The sequence below is a fragment of the Megalops cyprinoides genome, chromosome 3, assembly GCF_013368585.1.
Source record: "Megalops cyprinoides isolate fMegCyp1 chromosome 3, fMegCyp1.pri, whole genome shotgun sequence".
Lineage (NCBI taxonomy): Eukaryota > Metazoa > Chordata > Actinopteri > Elopiformes > Megalopidae > Megalops > Megalops cyprinoides.
In genome coordinates, this window is record NC_050585.1 from 11554049 (window position 1) to 11571210 (window position 17162).

General features: G+C 44.9%; 1 protein-coding gene across 2 annotated transcripts in view; it reads left to right on the forward strand.

Annotated features, from left to right (window-relative positions):
- Positions 1–6330, forward strand: part of zzef1 (zinc finger, ZZ-type with EF hand domain 1) — a 35939-nt gene extending 29609 nt beyond the window's left edge. For both annotated transcript variants that reach the window (XM_036523401.1, XM_036523402.1), the window contains exons 53-54: positions 3225–3296; positions 4215–6330. In XM_036523401.1, coding sequence (XP_036379294.1) covers positions 3225–3296; positions 4215–4295 — 153 coding nt within the window. In that variant the 3' untranslated portion in view covers positions 4296–6330. The remainder of the gene's footprint in view (positions 1–3224; positions 3297–4214) is intronic.
- Positions 6331–17162: the final 10832 nt, after the last annotated feature.

Sequence of the window (17162 nt, forward strand, 5' to 3'; positions counted from 1 at the left end):
ACAGTATCAGCTTCCGTAGAACACAACATTTTGTTCCCCCACAGGTCTAATGCACTGCATACAATGGACATGCAGATCTTTCCCAAAAACAAAACAATGTACAGTCAACATCCTTTTAATTCTTCCAGTTTTCATTTCAGGGTAGTACTCTATAACATAAAGCCATCTCATATTACCTTAGCAGTTAAAACCTTGAAAAAGGGGGACAAGTCCTGAACGCGTGTTTTATCCCGATGCAGCTCGAGAGTGTGGCAGAACTAAGCAGAAAGGTGACAGTGCAGCTTGCTTTGCAGTAAGTAATGTACGCCAGTGCTCTGGTGGACAGTAAGAGGATAGGTGGTGCTTCCCTGTGTTGGGTTGGGTAAGCGTCTTTGTGAATAAGGCAGTGTGTTTCCTAAAGCCTGCAGGGCTGCTGTTTGTCATGTGCGTGCTAGCCCACCTGTTTACCTCCTCGTCTCCTGCCCCGGGCAGCGGTGAGCAAGCTGACGCATTAATAATTCAGCGCCGATGCAAGCGGCTGCCCACCTACACCCTCCACCGAATAGTGTGCGTTGGGGGGGGGGGGGGGGGTGCCTTTGCCTTTGCCTTTGAATGCCTAATGAATGGATGAGGAAGCGGGCAGGGCAGGGCAGGGAGTCGGCGTGTGGTTAGACCGCATTTACCAGAGTGCATCTCACCAGCTCTGCACTTGCTGTGCCAGCTGTGGTCTGAGCGACCCCTGCACAGTCTGGGCAGAGAAGGATTGCTGATCTGGGATCACTCGCCTGTAACACTTTCAAAATTGTGTCTGTTCAGTTGCTACGGAAAGCAGTTTTAGCTGTCATCCCCAGCAAGAAAGAGAAGACAAATGTGCGTCATCCTGTACTTGCATCACCGCTGTTTTCTGGCGACAGCCCCCATAGGTCTGGGACCTCTGGCAGCATGTCTACCAAACAGCAGGGGGCAGTAGTGGACCGCAGCAGCAGTCCAGACCGAGCCGTGCTCCAGACGTGTATCGGAGAGCCGTGTGTGTGTGTGTGTGTGTGCGCGCGCGCGCCATGAGCTGAGAAGGCAAAGGAGGAGAGCGAGCGTCGCCCTCTCACGTCAGCGTGATTCCCTCCAGCGGCATGCTGGGATGCAGAGAGGCTCCGCAGTGACGCACTCAGCCCTCCGTCCCACAGAAAGGAGCGGTGCAGAGGAGGCGCCGGCACCGGGGCGGCCGGGCAGCCTGACTCACTCTCCTTTCTCAGAGCTGAGAACGAGGCAGGGCGAGGGCGCCGGGCGCGGGAGCAGAGACGTGCGCTAACGTGACGGAACACATGCCCGCGACCCTCAGCCTGCAGCTCGGCGCACTCAGGCAGGCCGCGCCGTGTGTCACACCCTGCCAGCTCTGTCCCCGAGCCGTGATGCTTTTCACCCGCGCGCGGTATTTTCAGGCCACACCACCAACCGCACTGTCACAGCTTTTTTTTGTGTCTGAAATGGTAGCTGTGGACAGTGAACAGTGAGCAATTCCGGAAAAAGCTTTTTCTAAAAACGAGTCCCCCTTCTTCATTAATGCAGCTGTCTGATTTCTTTCAGGTTTGTGGGCTTGGTCAGAATCACGGCAGTTTGCAGGTTAGGCAGTGCTGATTGTACATCACGTCTTACAATAACAATGTGAATAAATTTGCTGTGTTTTTCACCGCAACCAGCAAAGGACTGTGATCAGGACATTAAAATAGCAATGTCACAAATTCGGTACATCTCTGTAAATATGTGTGTGTGCATTCGGTTGCCTAACAGGAAGCGTGATCTGTGTGGTTTGAAAGACTTGAAAGATGCTCATTTGACTTTCTTGACGACCTCATTGGCTGAAGATGTCTGTTCTTCAATGCAGGATGTGGCTTACCGTCTTCTGTGATGTTTTGAAAACAGCCAATCGCATTGTTAGAATTTTATGCTTCCAGTGATTTGAACTTGCCGTTAGCATTGCATTGGTGTGTGCTGACACACATCATGAGATCATTTCATACTGGTCTCAAATGTTCCTGCATTTAAGGGCTCCTAAGGCTGTTTTTTTACAGTAGGTTTATTACAGTAGGTTAGTTTCTCTTTAATATGTGCCTGTAACACAACTTTCATATTGCTCAGGAGGTTTTTATGGAGTTTTTATGGTTAGTATTTACAACTGAACCCCAATAAAAAGGTTACGGAAGCACCAAGCACAAGGCAACTCAATGACGGTCTGATTATGAATGCTTGGTTCTCCCAACCATTCTCCTTGAATGTTATTTCCAGAGACCCACCTGGTGCCTTTAGGCTGTAGTTAAGTAGTAAGTAGAAAAGGAACTCACACCATCACGTTCACACTAAAAATAAGACAGTTGTTATATTTGCATCAACTCAATATGCATAATTTATGGTAATGTGTTCAAGATGGAAGATGGCACTGATATGGGTATGTTGTTTGCTTAAGCGCGCTGACTTAAATACTCTCAGCGCATAATGGACATTTCAGAATATTACCTGCAGATCAAAACAATGACATACAGTAGGAAATTACTTTACTTCCAGTCACTTTCAGAGAAAGGTTGCAGGAATAATAAGTGTCATCTCAAATGGTCTGTGAAGGACATCCCCTATCATAAACGAAGATCAATAAAAGGAGATTGATGAGTTTGGTACTCCCCTCTCCTACTGTTTGTGTTGTTTTTAGGGAACGAACGTCTGGATTAAATCTAGATGTCTCCAGTTCGTCGTCTTGAATTCCAAAAGCAACATTAGCTTTGCGCAACTGTAATTTTTCATTCGGGTCTTATCTTTGGTCTCAAACCTGCATCGCAAGCAGTCGATTTGTCATTTCTGTTTTCCATCTGCGCTTGAATTCTGATGTTATCAATTAATCCAAAAGAGTGCAAGGCTTCCGCAAACTCCTACTGAAACACTATTGCATCATTTCACCTCACGTGAATTAATCTTGTGGCTGCTTCACTGCTTAGGCGGTTGGGGGGGGGGGGGGGGGGGGGGTATCCTTGCAATGCTTTTGCAAAAAAAAAGGACATTGAATGAGGCTCCACATTCCTTTGTTGCCTTAAATAAATCCAGAACAACTGCAGTCTCTACCTAGTCAGTCTCTTTAAAGGGAACATTTAGGACACCCTGGCTTTTCAGGGCACAGAACAGAACCTGGACACATACAGCGTTGATCATAGATCCCTGTGATGAGAAGCGGTGTATGTAAAATCCTCTTTTCCCCTCCACAGGAGCAAGGCATTCTCCAGGACTACCTGCTTGCGCTGACGACCAACGAGCAGCTCCTGGTCCACACAGCCCAGGTACGAGTTTTTAACCTCTCGGGTTTGAGCTCAGCAGTGGGGCGAGACGCGGGATATAGAAGGGATCAGCGCTGGCAGCTCTTCAGCTTCAGTGTGTTTGCTCAGCCCTCGGTGCATATGCATAAATAGCAGGGATTACCAGGGAGGAGCGTCTTACTGCTGCCATGTTCTGCATTCTCCCCTCTCCTCTCCCTGACCTGACAGAGGAAAGCAGACGCAGGCTTTGTAAATGAGATTAAAGTGTGAAACCGCCCTTCTTCCGCAGCACAGGCTACAACTCTTTCTGTTCCTTATTAGCGCTGTTTGTCATCTGGCGTTGGCTTTTACCCAATTATTACTCCCCAGTTTTCATCATATGGAAAATGTACTACTGTACTCAGACTGTAATGCTGCTTTGTCAGCCTGTGATTGATGTCCTTCTCATCTTCCCTTCTTCCTGAGTTAAACCACCATTCTAAGTACTTTACCAAGAAACAAGAGTTTATCTTCCCCAAGGTGCACTTCTTTTGTAAGATCAGAACTCCTACTTCCCAGGTCATAGTTGATAGTTCATCCCAGGGAAATCGGCTTTAGTCTGAATTACACTCTCAGGTTCTTGTGGTTGCACCCCTTCCTGTAGGGGTACCCTTGTACCCTCTTGTGTGCGTTTTGGTTTCTGAGTAGAGCTGATGTGCTGGTAATTATCGCTTGCTATCATGCTTGGATGCGCAGCTGTCTTCTCTAACTTAGGGCAAATGGCAGCGTGTTTTCCACAGTTGACCCTGGCACGGGCCGTGCACAGCGATCATGGTGCACACATTGAAAGCCAAGACAGGGAAGACAGTCATGCAGGCCACATGTAAATTGCCTATTCGAATTGCTCCACTCATTTGCATAATGTCCTCTCCAACAACTTTGCTTTTTTTTTTTTCATTCCAGGCCCTGAAGAACATTGCTGCCATAAGCCTGGCCATCAATTACCCAAATAAATCAACCAAGCTGCTGAACGTTGCACCGTGAGCTTTGGGAAGGTCTTCTCGGAACAGGCCTCGTTTGGAAGAAGATGGGTTATGGAGTGAGGGGAAAAAAAAACCTGAATGTCTTCCAGAAAAAGCAGTCTACTGAAAAGATACCTTTCTGTATCTACAAACGGGGCCAAAAGGGTTCTAGCCATAAGTGTTGCTGAAAGCAAATCATCTTTGAGGCTCGCATCACATGAAGTTGCTCATCTTTAACTTTGCCTTGAATTCATCAAATGGAATCATATCAAAGCGTGCATGTTTCTGTGCTGATGACGATTGGTTAGTTTTAAGTTTGGACCGGGGGGCATCTCTGAAGGTGTTGCAGTGCTGCACTAAAGTGGACAAAGTGCCAAATTGCCAAATGTTTTGGAAGCATTTTTTTTTAAATGAAGTCACAGTGGGTTGGGCAATCGATCATTGTAAAAGCAGGTCACCTTGTCCCGTTCTGTAAGTGAACAGGTAGAGGAGCCTAAAAATACTACGTACTGCTGGAGGAGCCTCATTATTCAAAAGCAAGAGTGCTCTGGCCCTTCACTAAAGCTCTGTAGAAACCCCTTGGGAACAAGCATCTGAGCATGCACAACCAACAAAACTTTTTTGATCTGTGTGGTCCGAGTTGCTCAGCTTTTCTCCTACAAGGCTTCAGCGAAACACCAGGACCGCAGCAGTGTGAGTGAGGGGATAATTTGATTACATATCTGAATGTGCTCGCGCTTCCCTGTAGACATCCCTGACGTCCGTCTACGTAACGACTCCCACATAACCCTCCTCCATGCATGTGGCTTCCTAGATTCAACCGTGACCTAATATGTGTTTTTGCGCTCCTGCCTCCACCAGGAAAGCGGTGTGTGCGTCAGCATTTCAGTCAGACGCCTTTGGCTTCTGATTGGAGCCCGTCGGGCTTGTCCTGTAATGGCAAGAGTGCGAAAAACACGTCCCCGGTCGACGCAGCCATTGCTTGCGCTTACTGTTGCCTTTTCACAGCCAGGCTGGCTGTAATTACACAGTGCAGAACACCCAGGCCTGGCTTTCGTCACTTCGCACTCCAGACTTGCGCGCAGTGGCTGAAAGGCTGTGGTTTTATGAATCGCAGCCTGCCTCCACATCAGGGTTTCTTTCAGTAGTGATTTGTCAGAAGGGTTCTTTTGCTCGTTGGGGTATAGAGGATAGGGGCTACGGATCTACCGGAGAGGGTGGCAGGAGAGAAGAGACAGAACTAGGACGCGTGCTCTCCTTTGACGGATTGGGTTTATTTTATCTTGACTGTGGCCAATAACAGGGTATAAGGAAGAATTTTGTGGGGATTCAGACCTGTATCAGAACTAAGCTGATGTTGTTGCATTGTGCAATTTTAAAACATTGCCCTATTGGGGATGCCATTGACTTGCAAAAAGGAAACATCGGCCTAGGTAGTACTGGCCTAGTGGGCCTGGTTGCTTTATGTCACATTTAATTCAGATTGGGAGACCCATGCATGTTTTCCCTATATATAAAATTTATGGAAGTGAGTTTTGTTTGTGTTTGAAATATCCAAGAATTTGATTTAAGTATGAGATTAATTAGTGATTTTTGGTAAAGCTTGTCCTGACTGAAGAGTTTGCCTACTTGTAAAATGGGCTTGGTTATAACACCGCAGATGACCTTGCTGTGGTTTTACAACAGTGACATTGAATGACGTTGTGACTTTGTGGCATGGAAGGAAATGGTGATTAATGCCAAAGAAATAATATTTACTGTCAGCTTATTCAACTTGAAATGTTCTAAGCGTTTCCATTCGAGACACTTTAGAAGTCAGCTGAGAGGAATTTTTTTTTTTTGATTGTCAATCCCAGAAATGGGCGGAGAGAGATGGGCGCAAACTGACAACCTGGGAACTTTGAACTCAATCGTTTTGTTTACATGATTACCTTGAAACCTTGATATTGGTGATGGGAATTGAGTCCTTCTAAGGAGTTTTTGACGAGCGCTTGTGCTACAACTTAGTAGATTTGAGATGTTCAGGAGCTCTCATATTTAAAATGTGCCTATGGTTAACAAAGCAATTCTAGTTTAATTTTCATATCATTATAAAAATATTTTCATTAATCATATTTTTAAAGAGAAATATATTGTTTAATTTTGGCTTTTCTATCTTTATTTTTAAGCCAGTTTATACTGCAAGTATATTTTGATTGAGGTTGTTTTTTTTTGTTTGTTTTAGTTTTTATTATTGTATGTATGAAAATGACCAGGTTTGAATGTACATAGCTGTGAATATTGTTTAAAGCTGGCATAAAGAATACAAAGCTTAAAAAAGTTTTTTTTTTTTCTTACTCCCATGAAAATGTCATGATAATTCTAATATATCGTTTTTGGTGACACTGCTAGACACTTGATCCTTTGGATTTTGTATGTCACATCAGAAAAATCCTGACTACTTAGGTTGATTTGTGATTAGTTTTTAATTAAAACCCAATTTTGATGCACAGACTGTGGTTTGATGCGTTTCCGTTTGATTTTTTGTGCATTTCAGGGTCACATCTTCTGCTGCAAGTAATGAGAAATCGAGAAACCCTAAAATGCAGAATGTTAGCCAAATGTTGTGAATTCAGTGTTGTATTGCTTTTTGGACAAAGAAAATAGACATGGAATGACTCCATCCAATGTGTTTGTTTCTTTTGTCCAGAAATCTGAAAGAAAAAGAAAAACAATGAATTGTAATAGGTGGTTGCTGATATTTCATTTTAGGAGTGAGGTGACCTATTTATGCTGTTTTTTGTATCTGCTGTACATTTTAGACATGGGCTTCCCAAAATACTCTTTATTTAATACTTTATAGGTACAGTTTGAAAAGGAAACAGTTGAATTAAGACATTTGCTTCATTGTACTCTACATGTTGTCTGGATACAGGAGTTTAGTGTGAAGCGCTCCTTGCCTGAATCATCATTTGTTAAGGACAAATGGCTAATTTGTAGTCCATGCATAGGACTTAAACAACGTTAGCACACCCGCTAAGCAAATAATGCAACATGGGGCAAATATTGGTTTCTTTGGTGTGAACATTACTGTGCTTTAGAATTTAAACAGTGGCTAATATCACCCGGTTGGTAAATAGTGCTTAGTGGGTGGGTCTGTTTTAAGTTAAAGCCAGTGTTAACAGATACAGCTGGCTCACTGAAACTGAAGTCACATTATAGTAATTAGTGTACCGAGATGATTTTACATTCAAAAATCATTTTGCTACCTTTGTTGACCTCAGGGTTCTTGGGTGTGGTCTTGACCCAGGTATGGAGTACAATGTACATTATGCATGAATGTAAGGATGAATTATTATGAATTATTTCACAGATGTGCTATTTCACCCTTGGCTGATGACTGGTTTTTGAATCCTGCAGGTCATATTCAATAGCAATAACACTGGATCTTTGCCTTGGGGGCAGCTCAAATTTACAAATAGTCCCTTCTCCTCCATTACCTCAGTTTATCTCGGAAATGGGCCACTTTAGTTAAATGGAAGCAGTCTGCATATTATACTCATGAAGCTCATTGTATTTCTAGCAGTTTCATGCAAAGTATCAAATGGCCACTTCTTCCTTGGAAGCGGCCCCCATTCCGCACCCGGAATTGAACTCATTTTTCAGAATGGGGAAAAAAGGGTTTGCGTGGCGTCACCTTATTTAAGTCGGCGCCACCGCTCCGCTCTTTTTTTTTTCTCACCCCCCCATTGATGAGTATCGAAGACTGGGTTATGATGATGGGAAGGGAATAAATGGAGGAAATATTCAATGAGAGATGATTCAGATTAGCCCCCTCATCTGCGTGACTCAGATCTCTTTGCCTCGCTGCTGCCTCCGAAATCGCGCCAGGCCGCAGCGAATGATGTAAGAGCTGTGAAAACCAGTTAAGTCACTGCGTCGGCTCTCGCCGTGGGCTTATCAATTACAGACAGCGGAGCGGTGCCCTTGTAGTGCGGGAGCCCACCCTGCCCACCCCGGCCCGCCGCGCACAGCAGATCTGATATAAAGGGCTCTGGCAAATTAAAAAGCTCCATTTTAAAGGGATTGAAGAGTTGAACCTCATCCAGGCATGTCACCGAAGACTTACCTGCTTCCACTATGTAGGAGGGATAATTTCTTTGGGAGGTGTCCAATCTAGTCTACTTCAAGGACAAAACAGCACCACTGAAAGAGATTACATTTATTTATTGAGGTATAATACGGCTCACTTTTCTTTTTTTCCACTTGTAAGGTCATATGTCATAAATTAACATTGGGATGCGGGTTGAATTTAATTACAGGCTGTTGCTGTAATAGCTACCTTTAATTTCCCTTTAAAGGCTGCTTAAAACAGTTTCTTCTTCCCTGTTTCTGTCAGTGAAAGCTCTACACAGTGTGCAGGTGTTTGAGCTTCAAGGCCCACATTTCCCAGCCTGCTGTGATGAGTAATTTCCTCGAATAATGGCTGCAGCGGTGGATTTTGAGCCCCCATCTTTGGCAGGATTGATTATTGTGTCCCACTTCAAGGTTCTGAAAGCTGAAGGTGAAGGACTAAAGTGAGCCCTCGACTTTTCACAAGAAGAATAAGCTTTGCGGCTCATAGGCCTGTGAACATGAAGAAGTCCAATGCATCATGAAATGAACTCTTAAACCAGGTGCCCTGATCTCTAGTTTTGCACCTGCATCTGATGTAGATGTGATACATTTAGAAGTGGAACATGGTTATATTCTCCCCTGAGTGCTATTAACAGTTTTTTAGCAGTAGTAGTTCTTTAACAGTGCTTCTAATTGCTCGTCAATGTCCACTGTATGAGAAATACAAATAGTAACAATGAATTTGAGAACAATTGAAAAACACTTTTGGTCTGTTGCTTTTACACTGGCAGTGGAGACATTCAAAATTAGACTAATCTTTGGAAGGTTTTCAGTTAAACATAACACATAATATTGTTATGTTATTTATGCCATTATTTAGCAAAACATAACAGTGGCATGTTATTTCGAATGGACTGAGATATATTTATGGATGGCCATAACAAAGACGTTTAATTTTAATTATCAGCCACTACGGAAGCATGGCTGTGGTGACGTCAACATGTTGGCACAACCCCCCGGGTCTCATCAGACAAGTCTTTGTTGCGACAGTGATTAGTTTTGTGGCTTGCCATCGCATTGGATGACCTTGACTAAACCTATAATGAGAATGTCATGCATTCAAAACTGGGCCGGAATTATGTTCCTCGGATCATTTTGCACAAATCCTTGGTCTTGCAATTAGAGATAGGAATTTCGAGGCCTGAAATGATGTTCAGTGGCATCTCAGACTGGTATTAGCTTTCCACAGTGTTATCTGACTGTACAATGGCACTGCTAAATTTGAGCCCGGTGCTCCATCCTCAGGAAGTTAGGCACTGACGGGGCAGGATATTGCAGCATATGAGGAGTTTATGAAGGCTCAGCAAACAAGGATGCATCAAAGCCTCAGGGCCCCAGCCCCTCCCCCAGCTGTCTGTTCATGCCCGGAGCTCAAAGGGGACCGCAGTGTGAACGCTGGGAGTGGCCTTTGCATGCCTAAACCGTGTTCTCTGATGTCCGACGCTGTCAGGCTCGCGGTCCCCCGCAGCTCCGCAGGCCAGGCAGCGAGAACGATCTGAGAGGGGCTGGAATTGTTTGAACTGACACCCGCCTCCATTCCCCCCCCCCCCCCCCCCCCCCTCCCCGCTTTCATGAGAGGTGAACGCAGAAGAACGAACAAGGTGGGGAGAGAACCCCGTGGAGAGCTCGCCCGCGCGGCTCCTCTCCCGCTGCTGGCGTCGCAGCTCTTTTAACTGAAACGTGAAGAGCGCCACAGCCCCAGCTTCCTTTGTCAGGGGAAGTCGCCCTTCACAACGGAGCCACATTGAAACGGTGGGGGGGCACTTTTCTCCTCCAGGCTAGGTCAGTCCTCGACACCGGTGTCTCTCCCAGGCCTGTCTAAAGACTCCAAGCGAAGTCTCATCTTCGTGCCCTTGAGAGATCCGCTACGCGACAACAGGGACAGGTCCCACAGTCCCATGGCTTACAGCTGTGTGGCTGCCATGGTCTCCCTATCACTGCTTCCTCTCTCCGTGTCCGCAGCCTGGGTTTGGGGTGCTTTGGGGTGCAGTGGGCGGCGGGAAGGCTTCGACCTCCCTGGCCGTAAGGAGAAATGAAAGTGTGCAGACGCAGCGTAGATCAGGGACACTCTGTACATACACAGCTGTCATTCCTCACCCGTCCGCCCGCCCCACCTCCGGCCAAATGGGAGAAGACCGGATGCTTCCGCACCAGATCCACCGGGTGACACATCGGCCGCGCTCCGATCTCCGGCGCTCGCTGCGCTGCCCTGCGGTTCCCCCCTCGCCGTTTTCGTGGCTCAGATGCAGCTCCCATCTCATATTCAGGTGCGTCAAGGCTCTCCGCCCCCGCAGTGCAGGAGGGATGCTGGGGAATTCAGCTGTGTGATGTGTGAGGAGACCCACGGCAAATCCGGGCAGCGTGGGGTGTTTGTGTTTTACTGGGGGGGGGGGTGGGGGGGGGGTCTGACTTGCATTCTAAATAGAATGTATGGAAGTAGCGAGAAAAGACGTCTGCTGATCAGATCGTTTTGACATGAGGATAACAAAAATGTGTTTTTATGACAAATATTTATAGTGATACCGAAGCAAAAGACAAAAAAAATTGAAAAGGTTTCTCAAGTTCACAGAAAATGTGTTTTCTTTTCGGTGTACTGGTGGATTACTACAGCAAATGCGCTCTCTACCAAGTAAGTGATGTGTTCAAAGATATTGATTTTCCTCCGAAAACATCAGCTCTGTGCCAAACACTCATTCCCAGTCATTTCGAAATCATTTTTTAAGCATGTGTGTTCATCTGTTCATCTGTAGAGCAGTTCTGCTCTCACACCTGGCCTTTTCAACATAATCAAGCGTCAGACCCACAACTTGCTAGCATTAGCATCCACTGTATGTGGTGGGAAAATCAATTCAGCTGCTCATTCTGAGCACGGATTCCGTTTTCTCGCTGCACAGGGGCAAGGTTTGAGTCTGACACGTTTCAGGAGGGACCTCTGGCCTCACCCGGGAGCTTTCCTTAGGTTTCCCCGCATGGCGTGTCCGACCGAGGAGCAAGAGCACACTGAGTCATCGGTGGCCAGCCAAAGCCAAGGTCTGTGAGGGGGCAGCGCGGATAAATAGCTTACACCATCTAATCAGTGTGGAGTGGGATCTGGTTTTTTGCCAGGCTTGCCAAAGCTGATATTTCAAACAACTATTCACTGGAGCATGGTGGAGAAGAGCACATTCATTGTGTCTGTTCTCCTCTCGGTGCCAAGAGAAGCTCAACTTTTGTGTCCTTACCCGGAGGTTTGACTTGAATTCACTATAATTCAGTGCTGCCGTATTTGCTGTATATTATGCAGCGCAGTTATTTTCGTAAACAAGGAAATACATAAAAATCATTGCACTGGAAAAAGTTCTGAAAAAGCACCAGTGAACCGTACAGACCTTGCATGACAATAGAAGCGATTTATGAAGTGAGTCGTTGTGTTACCAGCTATTGGGGTTAGACTGTGCCACAGGTAGTCAATGACTAAGGTTACAAGGATCTGGGGTTTCATTTGAAAGGCATGGAAATGGCACAACCTCATGATTATACAAAAAACACTGCTCACAACACATTCCCCTCCCTTCCACTTTCTAAGCCAGGAATCAGCTTGCCATCTGCTCTGCTCAGAATATGAGAGCTACAGCTGGGGAACAGTCTATCCACAGCAATGTTGTGTGGGGCTCCTCTCCCTTCTTTTGACCAAAATTATTAACTTCAAATAATAGCTTTAGCTACACCTTGCCGTCTCTATTTCCTGGTGCAGGTCTCTTCTTATGGGACCACTCCTCTTTGGGAGTTACATTACATCACATGATTTAGCAGACGCTCTTATCCAGAGCAACTTACATCAATTACAGGTTTCTACATTGTTATCCATTTATATAGCTGGATATTTACTAAGGCAATTGTGGGTTAAGTACCTTGCCCAAGGGCACAGCAGCAGTGCCCCTGTGGGGAATCGAACTGGCAACCTTTCAGTTACAAGCCCTGCTCCTTAACCACTATGCATATTGCTGAAAGGTGGCCCTATGTGTGTTCCAACTGTCCTCTGAAAATGTGGCTATAGTTAAACTCCTTAAAAACATTGTTTCCCATGACAAATCATTACATGCTGTACTCCATCTTGTTTCTCCCCAGGGGGATAACCTTGTTTCAGGTTGTTTAGAATATATTTACTTTGAAAGGACATACATTAGACGGGCAGCAGCCATTATTGTTAAGTACATTCTTTTGTCTATTTATTCAGATAAGTAGGTCTTGAATTGATAAATTCTTGGATACATTATCTTTAAAACGTTTGTTGAGATATGGGCTCTTGGTGGGCAAATAGGAACTGTTATCATCATTTAAATATTAGACTGAAAATAGTCCATCATTATAACTGTATTAATCTCTTAAAACAATAGATAGGGTGACTTGTTGAATTAAATCCCAATGCAATATTGCAATTTATTTCATTATATTTTTTTTCCTACTGCTGAACAGAATGTTACAATAGTTTTAACTAAACAATGAAATCATGCTTAATTAGTTTTTTTTTTCAGCCACATAATCACATGTGTTTGTTGCCACTGTTATTGTAAATCTCCAGACATGTCAGAGTGCAACATGGCTGGAACATAAAGTTGCACAGTTGTACTTTCATCGGTTTCATCATAACTGCAAGATGTGGCTAAAACCGTTGAGACTCCTCAGAGGTGCCCTTTTCCCAATGTTACATATTAGGTTGTGTGATCAAAATGAACTTTGACACAGCATTGCTGCAACATTACTTTGAGATGGGAAACGATCTCCCAGGGCCGACCTCCCTTCACATTACAGAGCTCTATTATCAGGAAGCCCAGCCGCCGTTATTGGACCTAATTCCACGCACCCGTGGGAAACTCTGGGGCGCTTCCCATAAGGGGTGCTGATAATTGTGTGGTTAAAATAATCCAGGAGTTAAAGGCACATTTAACCCCCTGGACTATATTTAGCAGTCCAAGTGCCAACGCCTGTGTCTGAACAGAGGAGGGAGGCAGCCCCAGAGGTTTGTACCGCAACATAGCTCCTATCTCATTATGTCAAAAAAAATCTAGGTTATTGATTCATTAAAATTGGCCACTCTTTGAAGACCCACCTGTTTCCTAAAGCCTCAATTACACAAGCCATGGCTGGTGTATTACCCCACTATTACTTAGCGGATGCCCTTACGGAGTGCAACATGCATAGCTTCCATACCATCCATTTTATCCAGCTGGATGTTTACGATAGCAGTATATGTGTTTTAATTGGTACTGAAGTGTAGCCATTCAATTAGATGTGATGGTTTTATAAACATTAAAGTTTACTGATTTAAGCAGCTATGATCCTGAATAATTTTGTAGTTGAACAAACTATCTGCAAGCGTAAGACCTGCAGAACAGCTCACTGTCTCCCAGTGCTTACTGAAAACCTACCTGCTCTGAGTGATTTTGGTTCCCAGACCCAGAACACAACCTTTCTTTAGATCTTGGTACATCTTCCCCCATACCCCGAAAGAAACTGGATCTAGTGTAAAAGATTTTGTTCAGAACTTGCACATTAGTGCAATGTAAGGTTATGCACCTCTTATGGATCATTGTTTGGCAGCCCATCTGTGTTATAATAACATAATGTTTTCTTTGATAATCATTCCAGGCAATGTGTACAGGCCTATGCCAGCTGTAGCAGTATGAGTATAACCTGACAGTTTTTCAGCCTAACAATTTATGACTGATGTGTTTTTTTTCTGTATTATGTACCAACTGGATTGCTGTGGTATTATCTCTCTTATGGCACTACAGTATGTGCAGATTGCCATTAAAGCCTAATAAGTTACTCAGTGTATAGTGTCTGCCATAATAATAATAACAACAATAACTTGATAGACCTGGCAATAATGTGTTCAGTCTCGGAATGTGTAAAGCCTTAATTGAGCAGAGATGAATGAGAGCCCGGAGCCCCCCCCCCCCCCCCCAGCCCCAGTGAAAGACTAGCCACGGACTCTGTTATTAAAACAGCCTGAGGAGGCTCAGAAGGGCAGCACAAAGCCAGGCTAATTGAACTAACAGCCCTGTACCTATGAAACATTACCTAGTGCACTGTGCTCCAGTCAGGTGAGCATGAAGAGCTGAGGACCGGCACTGCCTGCTTTTCAGCTCAGCAGGGGTATTGGGTGACATCGGGCAATGGCCACAACCGTGACCTGACCCCTGCTGTAGCGTGTCCCCCCCAGTGTAAGTGACAAACATTCACAAATGTGTTAGAGACCAGGGTAAGCAATTCCTGTTAAACCTCCAATTATGAGGTGTTTTCCTGATTATGGACGCAAAGCATTGACCCTTGGTGTTCGATGATGTGAAAAGCCCTCGGTCATCCCACAAAGAGTTCAAAGTAAGTTGCCTGTTCCAGCGTTCGACCACGTCTTGCACTGCAGGCACTGGCATTTTCAAATGGCACAGGCGAGATTTGGGGGAGGAGGTGTTTGTAACCTCGGGCTACCTCTTACTGGCAGCGAGTTTCTCTCTCCTCTCTGATTTATTCTCGTCTTCCGGGAGCGAGGCGATCTTTGTTGTTGGGCTCTTTTTTTTTTGCAGGAGGAGAGAAGAGGGAAGGGGGGGCGGGGGGGTTGGGGAATGTGAGCAGGCGAGCGAGAAGTCATAAAAAGCCCATTACTCCAGCCCACTGTCTAACGCTGCTGCCCACGGATGCACCCCGGACTTCAGGTGCGCCTCAGGGAACCAGAATAAAAGCTTTCACTTTCCAATGCTGAGATCACCGTCTCTCCCCAGGACTGTTTTATAACCTATCTGCCTTCTTAAGCGTATCACCAGTGACCTTGGATTGACTGAGCTCCAGTCTTAGTAGGGTACTACAAAAGGAAGTACGTGTTTGTGTAAAGTGTAAGTGTTTTGTTGTAATGTTGCGCTAAAATAGCGGTTAAGGATGAGGTGCTTTACTGTTGTCATTTCAGCACAATGTTTTTAAAAGCTCACCGCCATAATGAATCTACTCTATCTCACTTAATGTAGAAAAATACATGTGCTTAACCCTTAATTTTGATTATTTGTATTCCGTACTATAATTTGCACACCGAATATCTTGCTGCTGCTTTGCCTTTTCAAAGACATCTCTGTACCCAAAGTGGTGTTTAATAGTGCCTAATTAAAATGCAGATGAATCATTTTCAAGAGCAAATCGCTGAAAGCTTTGGATGCATTAGTAACGCTGACTAAGACGCTATTGCCTATTTCATGACAACGTGTGATTGGATACAAAAGGAAAACCATAGCTCATACTTAGCACTCATCAGGCCTCTCCACTGTCATCTGCTCGCAGATCTGCACTGACTCAAAGGCAGATGATTAGGTTACAGCAAACTGAACGGCTGTTATCATCAGTGCGTCTGTTCACTCGCACCTTCCCATCCGCACTCTCTCTCACACACACACGCACACACACACACACATGCACACACATGCACGCACACACACACACCCTGGTTCAGGACTAAACCGTTTAGCATGCATTATGTTGCTCATAATGGTTTTTATTTCGCTATATGGGGCATCGATATTTCGGCAGCGTGTTTGTGTTCCTGCCGGTGCAGTGAGGATCAGATGCGGACAGCAGAGCCCCAGGTATACAGCAACCCGTTCTGTAGCGTCCAGTGCTCCCCCCCTCCCCCCGCAAGGTCACTGTTGCTCCGAGTGAAGAGGGAGACGCAGCTACTGGGCCTCAGGGCCAGAACCTGGGAGATTATACAACAGAGCACCTCTGTAACGAGCAAGACAGAGAGAGGGAGGGAGAGAGAGAGCGAGAGAGGGAAAAGCGATGAATAGTGAGGCGATGGGCAATGTCATTCCACGCATCCCTTTTTTTGTGTAAGGCTATTTTTACGACATGCTTGTACTGCAAGTCATGGTTCTTATTAAAGTAATTGATTTTATGTAGCAGGCTGCAACCTTGAATTCTTCTTGATTTTTTGGGCTGTGCTCATATGCAGATCAAGACGAGGCAGCCTCCTACAGAGGAAATATACAGTCTACAGCTTAACAGAATAGAAATCAAGATGACTGCACTGTGCAGCACAATATTCTATGAATACAGCCTTCATATAATCTGTAACCGCCAGAGTCACAACATAACAGAACATTTCTTTTTCACATAAAGGGATTTCAATGTTTAAGATGTATTGATAAAGAAAGAATGTGCAGTATTGTTGCATAATGTGTTACTGACTGATGATGATATGTGTATATCTCTCAATTTAGCCAAAGAAAAACACAACCATAATAAAGAATTGATTTATATTAGTTTTTCATTCTTTAGAGCTGTGAGCAAGTAGCAAGGCCTGTCCATTCACTCCTACATCCTCCATGTTTCTAACTCCACACAAACACTACAGAACAAGGTACAATGGGCTGCAGCACTCGAAGAACCAGAGCCAAATCCAAAAATACTGTACTGTCTGCCAGCTTTCATTAGCTTCCTACAGCAGTAATTCAATTAGTTCCAATGCTGACCTATCTTAACAAATTCTCAGGTGGAAATTTGAGCCCCTATAGAGCACCGTCCTTTCCATTGCATTTGACAGCAGCGGGAACGCCAAGGAAGAAAGCAGTTAGCAAGAAGCTGAAAGCCGATCCTTGAGTTTTTTTTTTTTTTTTTCCAAGGCTCATGCCACGGGCTTTGTTCTTTTAGTAGTCGTCAGCCCGAAAAACAAAAAGGCTGAGCGGGTAGACAGGTTTGTCAATTTTTAATG